Raw genomic sequence first — 20,301 nt, forward strand, 5'->3', positions numbered from 1 at the left:
GTTCTAGCGAGAATGCAGTTAAAATGTTTTCAACATGTAGCATAGTTTGCGTAACTCTGAATATCTGCCTCTCTGATTGAAGCCGAGCTGGCTCCTTCTACTGGTGAGGGCTCCATCCCTGAGGGGAGTAAGCCTGATCTCCCGCCTCCACAACCCACTCTCCCCGCAACAGAGGCCCCCAGCCCTGCCATGGGGGGGCAAGACATCCCTCCCGGGGCCCGAGAGCCTGGGGATGAGGCCAAAACCAACATGGAGGGCGTGCAGGAGGCTGAAGGTACGAAGGGGGTGGTGTCTCTGTGAACTTTGAACCACATTCATGATCCCCCTCCATTCAATTCCTGTGCCTTGGTTGTTCCTCCCCACACATCCCGCCTCACCCATGGAGGACCGCTCTACCATTGATCGCTGTCCCTCTTGCATCCCTCATTTCATTGGCTGTCAAGCACCTCAATAATTTATCCTGCAGCAGGATTTTTCATCCCTTGCGAACACCTGAATTTCAGCTTCGGTATTGAACGCTTGTCGCAACTCTGCTGAATACATGCTTTTATTTCATTCCAAAAGAACGCTGAAAGCGAATTGCTTTGATATGCAATCAGACTAAATAGCTTGGCGTGAATCACAATGACTTTAAGACAAAGCATTTGATTCTGAACCTTGCGTGTAAAACATGCCTTTAATGCATGGGTCCAGATCACTATTACTATGAATCATCATACCCCTATTGGCTGTGTAAAAGGCTGTGTGTGGGCACTACAGGAATGACACGCATGCTGCTTCATGACACTAGAGGGCACTATTGCATGCCATTTGAACTTTTGAAGGGACTGTCGATTGGGTCTTCTCTTGAGAAGTCCACATCCCAGGCAAACAAAAATATATAGATTTGATTACATGCCACAATCCAAAATGAGTGAAAACGATAGGCACCGTATCATTTCCGGATTCCCTGGTGCTTATCGTTCATTTGGGTCGAGGCATGTAGCTGGATCGACATACATGATTGTGTGGGATGTGGACTCATTTTGACATATGACTAACTTCGACGTCTGAAAATAACAGTCAAACTTTGATTTTGCAGTATAACATCCCTTTAAAGCATGATTTTAAATGTATTTGTGGTTTTAGAGAAGGCAGGTTCTGAGTCTAGCACTCCCGGGGGAGAGGGGGTCCCCAGCCTGAGCCAGCCCCCTCATCCCAGTGGTGAGGAGAACAGTAACAGCAGCACCATTACCAGGGAGGCCCCCAGGGTCCCGGAGGAGCCCGACCTGGCCGACAGGTCCTCTCAGTCCTCTATCAACAGCCAGGACGACCAGGGGGTGAACGGCGAGGCCGGTGGAAAGCGGTCGGCAGTCACGCCGGGCGGTCGCATGGTGACCCGCCTGCGTAACCCGGAGAGTAAGCTGAGCCAGCTGAAGAGCAAGAAGGTGGAAGAAGCCGTTCACGAGGCCAACAAGGGCTACAAGGAGGGCAAAGAGGTGATCACTATTAATCTACAAAAAATACTGATTAGCCGTTGGATTCCTAGCTTTCCTTAGGTTGTGTACCAAACTTTTTTCGGAATCGTGGGCCAAATGTTTTGTTCTAAAAATATCATGCATTTATTTCAATTCAAGTGTCGCTCGTCTGTTATCAAAATATAATGTATTTGATTTACCTTTGATTTGACCCCCCTCTCCTCACTCCAGGTGCTGGTGGTGACCCCGGCGGGCGACGTGTCGCGTCTCAGCACCCGCAGCCTAACAAGCAAGGAAGTGGTGATGAAGGGCACACTCAGCCACTTCTTCAAGCTGGGCCAGGAGGGCAAGTACCGCGTCTACCACAACCAATACAGCGGAAATACGCTGGCCCTCAACAAGCCCCAGCACCGTGAGGACCTGGACAAGCGGCGACACCTCTCGCACAAGGTAAACTTTAAGACAAAACGTATTTTAAGATAACTTTAGCTTGCACACACCTGAAGGAGTCAACAGAAACTTGAACAGATAAACACTTGTGATAAGTTTTAACTTCAACTGTTTGAAGGGATACTTTGAGATTTTGGCAATGAAGCCCCTTATCTACTTCCCTAGAGTCCGATTAACTTGTGGATACCTTTTATGCCTCTGCGTCCAGTATAAAGGAAGTTTGAGATAGTTTTGCGAGCCAATGCTAACTAACGTTAGCGCAATGACTGGAAGTCTACAGGATAGCAATTGCGCTAGCGCTAGTTAGCAACTTTCTTCAAACCGCAAGCAGAGACATAAGAATGGTATTCATGAGTTTGTCTGACTGTGAGGGAAGTAGATAACGTGCTTCATTGCCCAAAACTCGGAAGTATCCCTTTAAGCCTTTGATGCCACCTTTCAGTCTTCTTTGTATCTTGTACAGTACTGTTCTTTTCTGATTTTATCTGTTTTCTTCTATCTTTCTAATTGTTGATCCTTAAAGCATTTTTAAGTTTGTTTTAGATGTACAGTGCTTTGTGATTTCCCCATGTAATGAAAAGCTCTCTACATATAAAACTTATTTTATTGTCCAGTTTTGCATGACGCCGGCAGGCGACTTCAAGTGGAACGGCTCCATCCACGGCTCCAAAGTGCTGACCATCTCCACGCTGCGCCTCACCATCATCCAGCTGGAGACCAACGTGCCCGCACCCTTCATGCACCCCAACTGGGCCTCACACAGGTACGGATGGAATGTGGGCTCTGTGTGTTTTTGAGATCCTAGTTGGTTGATTTTTTTTATGTTATGAAAGAATACGATCAAAATGTTTTTAACCCATAAGAGTCTAAGCCAGGGGTGGGGGGGTTCTACTAAGCTATTTGGTTTAGAATTTTAAGACTAGACGTCGACCGATTAATCGGGATGGCCGATTAATTTGGGCCGATTTCAAGTTTTCATATCAATCGGTAATCGGCATTTTTGGAGACCGATCGTGGCCGATTACATTGCACTCCACGAGGAGACTGCGTGGCAGGCTGACTACCTGTTATACGAGTGCAGCAAGGGAGCCATGGTAAAGTGCTAGCTAGCATTAAACGTATCTTATAAAAAACAATCAATCTTAACATAATCACTAGTTAACTACACCTGGTTGATGATATTACTAGTTTATCTAGCTTGTCCTGCGTTGCATATAATCGATGCGGTGCCTGTTAATGTATCATTGAATCATAGCCTACTTCGCCAAACGGGTCATTTAACAAGCGTATTTGCGAAAAAGCACTGTCGTTGCACCAGTGTGTACCTAACCATAAACATCAACACCTTTCTTAAAATCAATACACAAGTATATATTTTTAAACCTGCATATTTAGTTAATATTGCCTGCTAACATGAATTTCTTTTAACTAGGGAAATTGTGTCACTTCTCTTGCGTTCTGTGCAACAGAGTCAGGGTATATGCAGCAGTTTGGGCCGCCTGGCTCGTTGCGAACTGTGAAGACTATTTCTTCCTAACAAAGACAGCCAACTTCGCCAAACGGGGGATGATTTAACAAAAGCGCATTTGCGAAAAAAGCACAATGGTTGCACAAATGTACCTAACCATAGACATCAACGCCTTTCTTAAAATCAATACACAGAAGTATATTTTTTTGTAACCGATATGAAATGGCTAGCTAGTTAGTGGGGTGTGCGCTAATAGCGTTTCAATCGGTGACATCACTCGCTCTGCGACCTTGAAGTAGTTGTTGCTCTGCAAGGGCCGCAGCTTTTGTGGAGCGATGGGTAACGATGCTTCGAGGGTGGAAGTGGAATGATTATATATTTTTTCCTTACTGCTATTAGCCCATACAAACGCGTTGAATAGCAGATTCACTACATTGAACGACAGTCCCCCCAAAAAATCAAATGGAAGTTTGTTTTCAAGTGTCTGTCCTATATCTGAGAGATAGAAGATCAGGAAACATACATTTTTTGGGACATGTATTTATCCCCTTTTTTTGGCATTAAACAATCTCCATTTAAACTTCCATAAATGTTTTCAACTGGTACCGGGGGACCTTCAGACGAATCTTGTGAGGCCTGTGGGTGTCCTAGAACAAAACAACCAAGATGTATATGTTCGTGAGAGTCTCACCTTTCCACAGAGGACTCATATTAGTGTTGTTGCACAAACTGTTCGGACAGTTGGTAGATCGGCTGTACCGACTTCAGACGGGTCCAAAGATGCTTGTGGGGGTCGTAGAGCAAAATGGAATCATCTTTCTATAGTTTTGTAGGTCAAACCGTTTGGATGCTACAGACGATTTTGTGAGAAGACCGATTTCCGGGAAGTCTCGTGGTCTGACAAACACCGCTCTAGCTCTTTCACCGCAGATGCGGAAGTGCGACATAGGCGGATTAGGTGAATTGAGACTGATCCAATGCAAAAAAAACAATCTCTACCTTAAACTGAGTTTTTCATTTTTTCTGTTGTTGTATTATGCTAATTGGATTTATGCAGGGTGCGTGGACATCAACCTTACAGGGTTAAGTGTTCGTTTAACCATTGTGTGCTCTTCCTCATTGGGGGAGGGGGCACAGGCTATTATTTGTGACATAATTTGGTGATAACGTGTATGTTTTTACATGTTCATTGAAGTTGGCGTGCTCTGCTCTTGTTCAGTTCTGACCCCAGCAGTCCCAGGTGACAGAAAGTCACACTGTCATGATTTGATGTCACCATGCTCCCATATGATGGATAACACCATTGTCTGACTCCCTTTGGCTTTGTTTTGGTTTTCGTCAGGAACAACTGGATTAAGGCGGTGCAGATGTGCAGTAAGGCCAGGGAGTTTGCCCTGGCCATGGCCATCTTGGAGTGTGCCATCAAACCTGTGGCCCTGCTCCCTGTCTGGAAGGACTCTCTGGGACACACCAGGCGAGTAGACTCAGAGCACACACACACAGTCACGTCTTTCACTTTAAACTGGCATCAAGTCATCAAGGGAACCTCATTTACCGTGTTATGCCATCCTTACATTACCACTTCAAATAATTCCTTAATACCATTCAATCATACAAGTCTGCAGCCACTTCAAAGTCGGACTTCTTAGAACAAGTGCAAACCCTAGACCAGTGGCAGGTGCTGAATACCAGTGGCAGCTGCTGAATACCCAGGGCGGGGTGGTTGGAGATGTGAACAAAGTAGCCTGACATAAATATAATGCCAAATTCTCTAACTATCTGTAGTTTCTTTGAATAGATACTGTATATAAAGCGATCTGTGCAACAGCATAAATACACCTATTTCACTTTTGCATGTAAAAAAAAAAAGGGGGGAGAAAAAAAAGACCACCTAAGTTAATGTTTTAAGTATCCCTGTATTTCTGTTATTACGGTGCTATCACTCTGTTATTTGTTAGCCTGCGCAGGAGTCTTGTTGATGAACCTGGCCTGAGTGCAATGGCAGCCATGTATTGTGCTAAAACGGTTGAGTAAATGTTGTTAAACAGGAATCTTGTCGTTGTCATTTTGATTTAACATTGGCAGCAGAGGATGGTTAATAACTACAACGTGCCACCTTGCTTCGACGATAACAGGTCGTATGAAAGTTGGAAAATGAACTTTGAATCTGGACACGGGTTACTAATCTGGACAAGACAAAGCAAGCACTTGAGGTGGTATTATCGCTTGGGGGATGAGCGAGAGATACAGCACTAGAAATATCTGTTGAGGATTTGAATAAGGATGATGGTATGGGAACTTTGATTAGAGCGCTGGATTCTGTGTTTCTTAAAGAAGAAAAAGACCGTGCCTACGAGGCATATTCAAACGTTGACAGTGTTACTAGAGACATTTCGGTTGCAATGACGGACTACATCATTGACTTCGAACAGAGGTACGAGATGGTTCTCCCGGATGCAGTGTTAGCTTTCAAGTTGGTAGATACTGCCTGTCTGGACAGTTGGCTTTGACTGCTTGTACAGTGCTGACTTTTGTGTCAATGAAGTCGGCATTAAAAAGAAATTGGGGTGAAAAGATGTCTGCCGTGCCAATAACAGATGGAATGCAAGTGAGTGACGCAGCATATTATACTGAGCAGCAGAGAAAAGGCTCCAAAAAGTCACGTTCTCAAGACAACCAGACGAGGGCGCCATTGCCCGGCACAAATCCACTGGACAGATATGGAAAGAGATCTAAAAGGTGCTATTTGTCAAAGCACTTACCGTTTGGTTAAAGACTGTCCTCATAAAAATGAACAAGTTAAACTAACAGAGGAAAATGTAAACACAGAGATAGAGCAGTGTAACATTACGCTGTTTTCAAACCAATCTTCTTCATAGTTGAATCTCATAGTTGAATCTGCTTTGATTGATACTTGTGTGTACACGAACAGTGTGTGGTGCAAAATGGCTTGATAGCTATGTCAGTGAACTAAATATGAAATAAGTACAAACTATGATTGACACACTAAGCAACCGATCTGTCAAATTTGGAGATGGGAGAATCGTCCATTCTACCAAGAGAGTTAAGATACTGGCAAAAATTGGTCAGACTAAGTCACATTGAAACAGAGGTGGTCCCTACTATTAAAAACTCTATGCACAATGTTCATGGTTACAGCCCATACCAACTAGTGTTGGGGCAGAACCCTGATCTTCCCTCTGTATTGGTTGACAAGCCACCAGCACTAGAAGGGACCGGTGTGAGTGCATGGGTGGGAAGGCACCTTTCAGCACGACATACAGCAAGAAAAGCTTTCACTGAAGCAGTGTTCTGAGAGAATTCACAGGGCTCTGCGTAAACCGCTTCGACCCACGAATGAGACGTACGAGACTGGAAACAAAGTGTACGACAAAACGAGTTCACTGTCAAGAGTGGGAAGGACCGGGAGTAGTCATTGGCTAAGATGGTGTGGTGATATTTGTGAGACACCATTGTCAGGGTGCATCACTCAAGATTGTGGAAAGTAAATGATCAACAAGATGGAGGGGCTGTTGCTGTGAATCAGCATCCTACTGAAAATGACCAAAAGGACACATTAACAGACACAAACCTACCAGATGTTGCATCCAAGGATATGGACTCTAGTGATGCACTGATATGACATTTTTGGCCAATACCGATATCCAATATTTTCCTTGACAAAAAACCCGATACCGATAATCGATATTTAACATTTTAGCGGCCTTTTAAGCATTCTAGTACAGTTAAAAGTTAACACACACATGGATGCAGCGGTCTAAGGCATGGCATCTCAGTGCAAGAGGCGTCACTACAGTCCCTGGTTGGAGTCCAGGCTGTATCACATCCGGCCGTGATTGGGAGTCCCATAGGGCGGTGCACAGTTGGCCCAGCGTTGTCCGGGTTTGGCCGGGGTAGGCTGTCATTGTAAATAAGAATTTGTTCTTAACTGACTTGCCTAGTTAAATAAAGATTACACACACACTGCCCAAAAAGTTATTTTGTTGACATTTACGTATGTCCCCATTACCAGTATAACATAATCAAAACCTATTTCTTTCACTTACTTGCTGTGCTGTTTCATTGTTAATTTGTTTCATTCTCAACCAGGATTTCTATGGAACGCAGTTTGGGTCTTTGCGTGTCAAAAAAGAAAACATTGACCAGTAGATAACACTATTTTACGTGTCAAATAAGCTTGTTGACCAATCAGGACCTGAATATGACTGCACGTCATATAATAATTTAACGTGTCCATAATTTTTTTTCATAGTTATTACACATTGATAACACTTTCACTTGTATTTCATGTCACAACGATTCATGGATACATATGCTATGATGCTGGTGAAGTTGTCTCGCGCACCTACAGTGCTGGTCATTTTAAAAAAAAAGCTTGATTAATGGTGGTCGGACCCATCTATGTGAAGCTAGCCACAATAATAGACTGCGGTTAGCCTTCAAAATAAAAGTATGGCATAATTCTACTATTAGTATTAATTTGCATCACTGACAATAACCTACTTTTATTTTGAGGGCAAACCGCAAATTCCACTATTGTGCCTAATCCTTATCCTTCACAACACATAACCCTGTCCGGTCGAGCCTCACTAGCCAGATGAAGCCACCTGGCTGCTTATAACGTTGGCTTTGGGCAACAGGGTTAAGTAGCTGGCTAGCTATTTATTTTCATTAACTGAAGTTCATTTTCAATAGGCGAACAACAAGTGGCAACCTAGCTAATACTTACAAGGATTCCTAAATCATTGCTAATAATGAAAATGACTGCAGTTTCCACTGGTCATTTTTTTCAGGCTGGTTGTATTGGTGCTAGTTAGGTACCAAACTAAAGCTAGCTACCCCAAAAGTTGTGGTTGTACAAATGATGCTTTATTACCAACGTGATATTGTAAACACATTGTTCGTGGCCAGTGTTTGCTTGTTTGCAGACATTTTTGTACAGCTTTGACAGTGCTACTGTATCTTTTTTGACACGCAATGACCCAAACGGCGTTCCATAGTATGTATGTCTTGAAGCTAATTACTGTGTAACTCCGGTCGGGTCGCACTTGGTCGACTTGTTGACTGCTCGATTCACACAGCAGACATTGTGGGCTAGGTTATGAATGCTGTGTTGCACGTGTAGCGCAAAATTGTACGTGGCGTGATTACATCATGTACCTACGTTATATAGGTATGCACGTCAGCTTTGACATCGGTTTTGTACATCGGCGTTAAACTAGACATCAGCTGATACCGATGTTGGCATTTTTAGCTAATATCGTCCGATTACGATATGTTCACCGATATATCGTGCATCCCTAATGGTCACTGAAACCGATACAGGAAATGGAGCAGAGACCTTCAACCATGACACAGGTAATACTATTGAGAGTTCAAATGAGGAAAACATCCAACAACAGCCACATGTGTAAAGACAGCATGGTTGTTCCAATCTGAAAACTGGACAAACTGTTAAATACATGGACAGAGAAAGTGGTATTCCACATACAGCAACCGTCATTGGACGAGCAGGAAAACACCAGAACTGGTACAACTTTCAATACTCTGAACCAGCTACACTTTCTGGTACAACAGGGTCAGCTGACCTGTCACTTGGAGATAAGCTCAGAATTGAACAAATGGAAAATCGAGAAGACAGAATGACATTCAAAATGTTGATGTACTTGAAAAAAAGGATGTGTCTTTTGACTCAGCTAAGCTAGATGAGCCCTGTAATTGGAGGAAAAATTGAGTGTTTGTGGAAGTCAAAGACATTGGCCAAAAATTTGTCTCAACAAGGTGGGTGTGTACCCTTAAATAATCCTTAACTGGAATAGTGCCAAAAGCACATCTAGAGGTTTTGAGGAGCTGGGTGCTAAAGAACTCCCAAAAGATTCACTGACATGCGCCTCAGAGTCACTCAGATTGCCGATGACAGTGATCTGACAGAAAAAATGGAAACTTCATTCCATAGACATCAAATCTGCATTTTTGCAGGGAACAGAGCTGTCAAGGGACATTCACATCCGACCTCTGCCTGAAGCTAAGAGCGAAGGAACACTGGAAACTACGCCAAAGGCGGCAGGTAGCCTGTGCTCCTGAAGGCAGTCAGTAATGAAAAGTGGCAGCTTGACTTATACAAATAACTTTGTCACACAACCCATCTGTAATGGCTAACTTAAATAATAGTTGTGACATTTAATTATGTTTTTGATGTTTTATTCTTTAAAGAAAAGTGGGGGATTGTTAAGTTCATGTTTTAAGTATCCCTATATTTCTGTTATTGCGGCTCTATCACTCTGTTATTAGTGCGCCTGCGCAGGAGTCTTGTTGATGCACCTGGCTTGAGTGAAATGGCAACCATGTATTGTGCTAAAACGGTTGAGTAAACGTTGTTAAACTGGCACCTTGTCGTTGTGTCATTCTGCGTTAACGCCACTGCTGAACATGCTGCTTTGAACAGATTCAATTATACTGTTTAGAACGAGCAGCTAGCTCACAAAGTCACCAGGAAGAACGCAACAAGCATGCAGATGCAATAAATGAAAACACTATGTTACTGGGGATAAGTAGCTACCATAATGTCTCAAAGCATAGTGCGCTAGGCAGTTAACTATCATTCTGAAATAACTTCATATTTTCAGTTAGTCCGATATTTGTTTTGACAGACTTGACATTGGCATGGGAGCTAGCAAGCTGCTAGGTAGCTGCTTATCAAACGGATTAATTTTACCCAAAAATCAACCAAACTGTTTATCAATGTTTCTCAAAATTACTGTAGCTGTCTAATTAATTTGCTCATGCTTTGTGATACACACGGTTTTATGCTCTTTTTGTCCACACATGTTGCCCTGTCACCTACAGGACAACCTGATGATCACCGTGGGGGGAAACAATGCAATTGGCCAGCCACTGTCATGCTTTTTTGTCCGACCAGATCCACGATGAGAAGGTTCTAGCTAGTGTATCCCTCTGTCCTTGGACTCTTGTTGGATGTACTTGTCCGGTTTATCAAGCTCCCATGACTGTTAGGAATTACAATTAGCTTTTTGCTTTAGCGCAATCTACCTGATTTTAGTGCAGATCTAGCCTCGAGTGGGGAAGTAAGCCGTCTGGCGCCAGACATTTCAACCGTGTATCGGTGATTCATTACATCCCGAGTGTTGCACCGGTCTGAGGCACTGCAGTGCTAGAGGCGTCACTACAGACCCAGGTTCGATCCCTGGCTGTATCACAACAGTCCGTGATCAGGAGTCCCATAGGGCGGCGGACAATTGGCCCAGCGTCGCTGGGTTGGGGGAGTCTTTACAAGTAGGCCGTCATTGTAAATAAGAATGTGTTCGTAACTGACTTGCCTGGTTAAATAAAAAGTTAAAAATAGTATGAAGCAATGCATTCAGTTTGCATTTAAAGTGATATGCTTGTATAAACATTGGCACACGGTGCCTTCCAAATGGAATCCTATTCAAAAGTAGTGTGCCATTTGGAATAGTGTCGCCCTACTCTAGCAGCTCCTCTGTCCCCTCCGGTCCCTCACACTAAGACCAGTTTACCCAGAGGTGATCAGCAGCAGATAAAATGGCCCGTCCCCGGCGTGTAGCACAATATTTATACACTAGGGGAACACTGCTACCTGTTCTACTGATGGGTAAAGACCCCAACCCTCCTCCTCTTAAGACTTGATTATGTTATAGTAAGGGTGGGTGTGCAGAGTCAGTCAAGGGGCTCGCATCATTTGTGTGTGTGTTGCATGGGGCCTTGCCAAGAGCAACGAGGGAGTTACCCTCCTCTACTTTTTGATCCGGGCTGGCCCAGACCTTTCACTCACATCAGAGTGCATTGAAGGAAGCCGCTTTTGAACTGACTGTGTTTGACTTTCTCTCTCGTCCCCCTTTCTGTGCCACCATGCAGGCTACACCGTATGACGTCCATGGAGCGGGAGGAGAAGGAGAAGGTGAAGAAGAGGGAGAAGAAGCTGGAGGACGAGGAGACCATGCAGCAGGCCACCTGGGTCAAGTACACCTTCCCCATCAAGCACCAGGTATTACACAATCACAATCACAAACACCCGCACACAGACACACTCACTCAGACACCCACACACACACAGTTAAGGGCTGCTACACATGCACAGACACATACACCCTTTTCATTTGGCCCTTGTTTACCGACCGAGCCCGGGTCCTTTTAAGTCGAAGCGCTACCACTCTATTTATGACCGGGCCGTTCACCATCACCCCTAATTGCCAGGACGTGTTTAATTGCAACTTCCTGCCTCCCCAGAATGGCGAACGGTGCTAAAAAGCCCTTTGATGAGGTGTGAGTGTCCAAGCTCCGGGGGGGGGGGGTCAACTTTCACATAGTGGCCCTACTAGATGTGTTTACTTAATGGTGGGTGTGAATACCCTCTGGCCCTCTCATTTCTCTCTCTCTTACCTTCCTCCTCTCACTCCTGTCCGCTTCTTTTATCGCTCGCTCCCCCCTTCTCTCTCCGCTGCCCGCTTTCTTCTTCCCTTTGTACCCTCCCCCCTCTCTCTCCTTTCCACTTCCGTCTTTCCGTCTCTCTCTCTCTCCCGTGTGAAGGTGTGGAAGCAGAAGGGAGAGGAGTATCGCGTGACGGGCTGGGGCGGCTGGAGTTGGATCAGCAAGACGCATGTGCACCGCTTCCTAACCAAGCTGCCTGGCAACACCAACGCCAACTACCGCGCCGAGCTGGAAGGTCAGCAGGAGCGTTCTAGTTTGTGTCCTCTTCATAGAGATAGATAGAGCTCTCCTCTTTGTATCTGTGGCTTTATGGCATCTGTGACAGCACTGGCAATGTCAATTCAAAAACAAAATATATCCAAATAGAGATCTTTATCCATCTCTATGATTTGGTTTGAAAGAAATCAAGGAATTCAGTGGACAAATGTACCCTTAGCTGTCATACACCTCCTCTTATTTCTTAATTGCCAAAAGTTGTGAGAAATGTGCAATTCAATTGTTAAGTCACATGGGATAACGTCCCCTGTGAAATTGACTACTAATATAAATGTGGCTATGATAACTAAAACATGTATGTTTTCTTCCTTTGCAGCTGCCAGACGTGGCGAGAAATGCAACTTGCTGGACTTGGGTCCAAGGCCAAGGTTGTTCAAAACAACTGTAGTTTCAGAACCCCAGGGAAGCAGAAGACCCGTAGAGAAAGATGGGGGTGCTACCACCACCACCACCACCACCAGTACCACCCCAGAGCCCTCAGCAGACCGCCTGTCGGGAGAGAAGACGAAGGAAAAGTCAGAGGAGGGAAAGAAAGAAGAGAGTGACGGGCCAGCGAAGGTGAAGATGCAAGACTCCGCTGCAGAGGAGGCTGCTGACAAGATGGAGGTGGACCCTAGCCTCTCAGACTCAGAACAAAATGATGAAAAAGGTTAGCGCTTTTATAGACTGGCATTGACTCCCTTGTTGATAGTTAGCGGAGTTAAAGCTAACAAACACATGCAATATCAGTCACACGTATTATTGAATCAATCAGTTCTTATACTGCTCTACATGCCAATGTGAAGGGAGGCTCATATACTTCCATACTTGGGCACTAAGCTTCTTCACCATTGTTCTGACAAGAGAGGATAAGAAAAATGATCCAGTAACTTATGTGTCCATTTTGTTTTTCTCTCAGGGACCTGCAGCAGCCCAGGGACCGAGACGGAGACGACGTGCGTGAGGCAGGAGCTCGGTGAGGGGAATGCAAGGCCTTTCAACTACGACGTGGTGGACGTGGCCCAGGGCTTCCTGATGCGCGTGGCCTACAAGAAGAAGGTCAAGGCCTCCAAGCTGGACGGTCTGCTGGAGCGGCGCGTCAAACAGCACGCACTGGAGGAGAAGCAAAGGGTTCAGGTCTCCCTGACCAAGCCTACCCCAGTGAAGATCACCCTGGCCCTGCCGCAGACCCCACTCCAGCCCCAAACTCCGACCCAGGCCCAGAGTCCCACAGTGAAATTGGAGTTCAGCACCCCTTCGGTGCCACCTGCGCTTGCTCCATTGTCAGTCAAAGGGGAGGTGCAGGCGGGCCCTTCAAAGACCGCTGAGGGGTTCCCTCACCCAGCCACAGCGACCCCAGCCAAAGAGCCTGCAGCTGAAGCATTCCCTAGGACACAAAACCAAATAACCCCCCAGAAACAGGAGGGAGACCTCCCTGAGAGGACTATAGGGCCCACAGGGGCCGGTTCAGGGCAGGAAGGCCTTAAAAGGCCCAGCAGCACAGCGGAACCAATGGAAACTCAGAGTTCAGGTGGGATCCACTACACTGGCAGACCATCAGAGTCTACCAGCGACAAGCCCGCTTCCACCGAGGGTGCAGGACCTGAAGTGGCCATTTTTAAACCCCACTCCACAACGATTCCTCCAAGCACTATAACCCAGGAGGGCAGCCATAGTGCAGCTACCGTTCCTAAACCCCCCCAGCAAAGCACAGAGAAGAACGGGAAGGGGCCCGAGGAGAGGCAGGGCAACGGACAGAGCAGCACTGAGGTCATCGCCACTGGGTCCCACTCCTCCTCTCTACCTCAGATCAATGGAAATGACAGCGTGGAGGCTAAAGCCTTGACCAACTCTTTACCAACTCCAAACGAGCCCTCCGACGCTCACACTAACAGCTCTGAGGTCAAAGTGAACAGTCTAGGCAAGGCGGAGGGAGAGGGTCAAGTAGTCTCGCCCCCAAAGCCCTTGCTCAACGGCAATGTGGCCCCTGTAGCCGAGAGGACTGGGCCTGACAGCACGGAACCAAGGCCGGCTCTAAGGGTAGAGGTGGAGAGCAAGGTCATAGTGTCGGTGCAGGACTGCCAGCCCCCGGTGAAGGTGGCCAGGCTGGAAAACAACATGGAGGTGCTTGGATCTACAACCACCCAGCAGCTCAACAACACCCAGCCCATGGAAGTTAAGCCTGATGCTGCCACTCCCAACAAAATGTCCCCCTCGTCGGTGCGCTCTGCGGAGGAGAGCAGCAACAGTGGGGTGGGATCCCTCTGTAAGACCATACTCACCCAGGTAACCACCACAACAACCACCACCACCACGGTATCCACAGAGTCTCGGCTAACGGCGGGGGTCTCAAGCTCTTCGGGGGCAACGCCCGCGCCCATTGTCTCAACCACCGAGAGCAGCGCGGTGTCCACGCTCGCCACCATGACCAAAACCACCGTGACCAAAATGCGCTCACCCACACCCGACAGCCAATCGGACGAGAGCCAGAGCGAAACGGTGACCGAGTACAAGACAACGCTCTTCGCCACCCACAAGGAGTCCTCTCGTTTAACCTCCTCTGTTTCGGGGGTCGCGACCTCGTCGACCTCCACCAAGGGCCGCATTCGCCTCCTCAAGTTCTCGCGCACCAAAAAGACGCGCTCGGGAACCGCCTTGCCATCCTACCGCAAGTTTGTTACCAAGAGCCAGCGTAAGAGCATCTTTGTCCTGCCCAACAACGACCTGAAGAAGCTGGCACGGCAGGGTGGCATCCGTGAGGTGTCCATCTTCAGCTACAACGCCAAGCCGGCCCAGGACATCTGGCCCTACCCCTCGCCCAGACCCACCTATGGTATCACATGGAGGTGAGAACACAGTTTTTAAGATTTCTCATTGGCGCCCCTGTTTTCAACGGTTTAGCGCTTTAACTAACTGCATTATTTGATATGATTAAGGCCCTGAGTTTTGCCAGACTACCTGGCTAGAGAAAACTCAGAGCTTTAAATATATGAGTTTTCTAGTGCTCCATCTGATTTCTGATTGGCGTTAGTTTCAGCCTTGCGCTCCATCAACTCTGAGCTATGATACAGTCACTGCACCACAATAACTGGAACCTCTCGAGCATTAATGCTCCGGCGAACGATATTCACGTCTTGTCCTGTTGATTTGTTGGTTATGCCTTCTGTTTGCCGTTAGGGGGTTTGGCCCCTGTGACTCTGTTGTGGCTCTCAGAGAGAGACCTCAGGCTATTTTGACCACCGCCTTTTACTGCCTTTTTACTGCTAGACGTGAATCATATTGGCGGTCTGCAAGTGTCAGGATATTCACGTTGCGCATTAACCACTCCGAGGATGTTTTCCCTGCCTGTGGTCAGTCAGTCACACTGGACAAGGAGGAATTTCTTTCCCCGTGTGCATCCCAAATGGCACCCTATTCCCTATATAGTGCACTACTTTTGACCGGGGCCCTATGGTATAGTAGTGCACTCTATAGGGATTAGAGTGCCTTTTGGGACGCACTCCTTTACTGTCCCAATATGTGTTTTTTAAATTCTTTTTTTTATGTTTTTTTACATTTGTTCAACCTTTAAATGGCTGTGGAAGCATGCCAAAGCATACCAAAGAGTCAGGTTCATAGCCAACCTCGGCAACAAGGAACTAACACGGTCATTTTACCTAGCTGCCAGGGTTGACTTATGAATTTTATGAGCTCTGTGTGAGTGTGGTGCCTGTGTGCACGTGCTCTTTTCCTTGTACCTTTACGGTAGCAGACATAGGCTGTGTGTGTTGGTGACCCCAGACAGTTGTCTTTGCGCGTGCGTATATGTGCATGTGTGTACGTGCACGCGCTTGTGCTCCTGTGTGTGTGGTAACCTATTTGTCTGTCTCTGTAGGTACCGTCTCCAGACAGTGAGGTCCCTGGCAGGGGTCAGTCTGATGCTGAGGCTACTGTGGGCCTGTCTGAGGTGGGATGACATGGCCGTCAAGCCCTCCGCCGCTGTAGGCACCACGCGAACAGGTAGACCATCCTTTCTCTGCATGTCTCTCAACACCCACCCACCCAATGTACACTACCGTTCAAAAGTTTGGTGTCACTTAGAAATGTCCTTGTTTTTGAAAGAAAAGCTAATTTTTTGTCCATTAAAATAACATTAAATTGATCAGAAATACAGTGTAGACATTGTTAATGTTGTAAATGACTATTGTAGCTGGAAACGGCAGATTTTTTATGGAATATCTACATAGGTGTACAGAGGTCCATTATCAGCAACCATCACTCCTGTGTTCCAATGGCACGTTGTGTTAGCTAATCCAAGTTTTTATAATTTTAAAAGGCTAACTGATCATAAGAAAAGCCTTTTGCAATTATGTTAGCACAGCTGAAAACTGTTGTTCTGATTTAAAGAAGCAATAAAACTGGCCTTCTTTAGACTAGGTGAGTATCTGGAGCATCAGCATTTGTGGACAGTGAAGTCCCTGGCAGGGGTCAGTCTGATGCTGAGGCTACTGTGGGCCAAAATGGCCAGAAACAAAGAACTTTCTTCTGAAACTCGTCAGTCTATTCTTGCGAGAAATGTTGACATTGTGACTGGTGTTTTGCGGGTACTATTTAATGGAGCTGCCAGTTGAGGACTTGTGAGGTGTCTGTTTCTCAAACTAGACACTGTACTTGTCCTCTTGCTCAGTTGTGCACCGGGGCCTCCCACTCTTTCTATTCTGGTTAGAGCCAGTTTGCGCTGTTCTGTGAAGGGAGTAGTACACAGCGTTGTACGAAATCTTCAGTTTCTTGGCAATTTCTCGCATGGAATAGCCTCCATTTCTCAGAACAAGAAAAGACTGACAAGTTTCCGAAGAAAGTTCTTTGTTTCTGGCCATTTTGAGCCTGTAATCAAACCCGCAAGTGCTGATGCTCCAGCTTCTTTATTCAGAACAACAGTTTTTAGCTGTGCTAACATAATTGCAAAAGGGTTTTCTAATGATCAATTAGCCTTTTAAAATGATAAACTTGGATTAGCTAACACAATGTGCCATTGGAACACAGGAGTGATGGTTGCTGATAATGGGCCTCTGTACGCCTATGTAGATATTCCATAAAAAATCTGCAGTTTCCGGCTACAATAGTCATTTCAACATTAACAATGTCTACACTGCATTTCTGAGCAATTTTATGTTATTTTAATGGACAAAAAAATTGCTTTTCTTTCAAAAACAAGGACATTTCTAAGTGACCCCAAACTTTTGAAAGGTAGTGTACATTGTAGGGGAAGTGTACAAGCTTGATATAGTCATTGCGTGCTAAGAATATGGGATCAATTACCAAACGTTTTACTACACATATGAGTGCATTTGTCCAAATACTTATGACACCTTTTAATTGGGGGACTATATACATAAAGTGCTTTAATTTCTAAACCGTAAAACTGATACAGTGTTTTCAGAAAGTGTTCACACCTTGACCTTTTCCACATTTTGTTGTGTTACAGCCTGAATTTAAAATAGATTAAATTGAGATTTTTTTGTCACTGGCCCGTAATGTCAAAGTGAAATTATGTTTTTCAACATTTTTACAAATTGAACCAAAAAAATAGTTGAAATGTCTTGAGTCAATAAGTATTCACCCCCTTTGTTATTGCAAGCCTAAATAAGTTCAGGAGTAAAAATGTGCTGCCCATTCGTTTGTAGCTCAAACGGTTCGGTTGCTACCAAACAAATTACATCTACGGTACCGATTTCAGGCTAGTCTCCTGACACTTGTAGGGGGTCGTATAGCAAAACAGTATCTCCCTTTTCCATAGAGTGGTCATAGTAGTTTGTAGGCCACATCATTCGGACTCTACAGACGTTTACGTGAGAAGAATGATTTTCTGGATGTCTCATGGTCTGACAAACAGCGCTCTAGTTCTGGCACCTTTCAGCTCCGATGTGGAGGTACAACAATGGCGGATGTGCTGGATAGAGACGCATCCAGTTCAATTAAACAGATATCTCTAGCTTTGCCTTTCTGCTGAGTTCCCGGTCGAATTGAACCGATTGACAAGTTTTCTCTCTGAAAAATGTAGTTCATTGAATCTGATTGTCATAAGGTTCCATGACTTTGTCCACACAGGGCATCTGAACACACAAAATACATTTAGATGATTTTCATTACATTTTGGGTGTTATATTTAACTTTTGTACACCTGTGGTGTTCCCGGTCAAAAATGACCTGTCATTAGACATAAATGGGTGCGACTACAATTAGTGTATAAAATTGAGTTCAGGCACATGCCCATTCAGATGGACACACTTCCTCTCCCAGACCCCCACATGCATGTGTGTTTGAGCACACACACACACACACACACACCTCACTCCCCTTCTTGGCTTCCATGGCAACCCCCACCGGAACCTTTCCCCAATAGAATCTTTCCCCCACGGGAACCACACCTGTTGGCATTCTCACAAACAATCGCAACATTGTTTCAATAATATATAGAACTTTTCTTGCAGCTCTGGTATATAAGGCTTTTTTGAGGCCTTGCTCACAATTCATTCTGTGGCAGCACAATGACCAAACGATATACTGTATGTGAGGCTCTTGATCATATCTTTGATCATGACACTGGTGAGGAGGAGAGAGTCCTTGTTATACTTTGACACAAATGAGTTTTATAAATAGCACAATACATTTCATCTGAGTATTTGTTATAGTCAAAATAATCCATACATTATGCTTTTTTTACTCAAAAACGAGTTGTATGAGCTCAGGACAATGAGGCCTACAGGCCATAAATAGCAAATAGAAGTTCAAAACGTGTAATGTTCACAAGAACATAAGTTGATAAAAAGATCTAACACAACGTTAGGTGATAATACATGTATCATTATGGATTTATAATCAGCTATAATGGGGGCGGTCATTTTGGACCGGGAACACAACTAATTAACATGAAACGAGCACGGCAGGAGGGTTAAACTGACGGATTTTCATGGGGATTATTTTGTTATGTAACTTAGATAAACGCACCGGCGCGTCAATCGACTCTAGGGGGTTAACAAGTCACATAAGATGCATGGACTCTGTGTGCAATAATAGGGTTTAACATGATTTCTGAAAGATGACCGCAACTCTGCCCCATACAATTATCTGTAAGGTCCCTCAGTCAAGCAGTGATTTTCAAACACAGATTCAACCACAAAGACCAGGGAGGTTTTCCAATGTCTCGCAAAAAAAGGGCACCTATTGGAAAAGGAAAGGGAGATACCTAGTCAGTTGGTACAACTGAATGCCTTCAACTGAAATGTGTCTTCCGCATTTAACCCAACCCCTCCGAATCAGAGAGGTGCCTGGGGGCTGCCTTAATCGACATCCACGTCTTCGGTGCCCATTGGTAGATGGGTAAAAAAAAAGAAAAGACATTGAATATCCCTTTGAGCATGGTGAAGTTATTAATTATACTTTGGATGGTGTATCAATACACCCAGTCACTAGAAAGATACAGGTGTACTTCCTAACTCAGTTCCCAGAGAGGAAGGGAACTGCTAAGGGATTTCACCATGAGGCCAACAGGGACTTTAAAACAGTAACAGCGTTTAATGGCTGTGATAGGAGAAAACTGAGGATGGATCAACAACATTGTAGTTACTCAAATACTAACCTAAATGACAGAGTGGAAAGAAGGAAGCCTGTACATAATACAAATATTCCAAAACATGCAGGTAGCGGGGCGGCAGGTAGCCTAGGGTTTAGAGCATTGGGCCAGTAACCGAAAGGTTGCTGGATCAAATCCCCAAGCTGACAAGGTAGAAATCTGTCATTCTGCCCCTGAACAAGGCAATTAACCCAACGTTCCCCTGTAGGCCGTCATTGTAAGTAAGAATTTGTTCTTAAATGACTTGCCAAGTTAAATAAAGGTTTCTTTTTTAATGTAAATCCTGTTTGGTAAATAGGCACTAAAGAAAAACTGCAAAAAATGAGGCAAAGCAAGGAACTTTTTGTCCTGAATACAAAGTGTTAACATTACTGAGTACCACTCGATATTTTCAAGCGTAGTGGTAGCTGCATCATGTTATGGGTATGCTTATAATCGTTAAGTATTGGGGATTTTTTCAGGATAAAAAATTATGGAATGGAGGTAAGCACAGGCAAAATCTGGTTCAGTCTGCTTTCCACCAGACACTGGGCGATGAATTAACCTTTCAGCAGGACAATAACCTAAAACAC

General features: G+C 45.1%; 1 protein-coding gene across 4 annotated transcripts in view; it reads left to right on the plus strand.

Moving 5' to 3' along the window:
* The window catches only part of LOC139568726 (nucleosome-remodeling factor subunit BPTF-like), a 54,037-nt gene that overhangs the window by 14,407 nt on the left and 19,329 nt on the right, over positions 1 to 20,301 (plus strand). For all 4 annotated transcript variants that reach the window (XM_071390760.1, XM_071390761.1, XM_071390762.1 and 1 more), the window contains exons 5-14: positions 83 to 274; positions 1,129 to 1,478; positions 1,689 to 1,907; positions 2,522 to 2,670; positions 4,718 to 4,849; positions 11,290 to 11,419; positions 11,962 to 12,097; positions 12,455 to 12,787; positions 13,037 to 14,963; positions 15,992 to 16,116. In XM_071390760.1, the coding sequence (XP_071246861.1) occupies positions 83 to 274; positions 1,129 to 1,478; positions 1,689 to 1,907; positions 2,522 to 2,670; positions 4,718 to 4,849; positions 11,290 to 11,419; positions 11,962 to 12,097; positions 12,455 to 12,787; positions 13,037 to 14,963; positions 15,992 to 16,116 (3,693 nt within the window). The remainder of the gene's footprint in view (positions 1 to 82; positions 275 to 1,128; positions 1,479 to 1,688; positions 1,908 to 2,521; positions 2,671 to 4,717; positions 4,850 to 11,289; positions 11,420 to 11,961; positions 12,098 to 12,454; positions 12,788 to 13,036; positions 14,964 to 15,991; positions 16,117 to 20,301) is intronic.

This window comes from Salvelinus alpinus, chromosome 2 (assembly GCF_045679555.1).
Source record: "Salvelinus alpinus chromosome 2, SLU_Salpinus.1, whole genome shotgun sequence".
In the NCBI taxonomy this organism is placed as follows: Eukaryota; Metazoa; Chordata; class Actinopteri; order Salmoniformes; family Salmonidae; genus Salvelinus; species Salvelinus alpinus.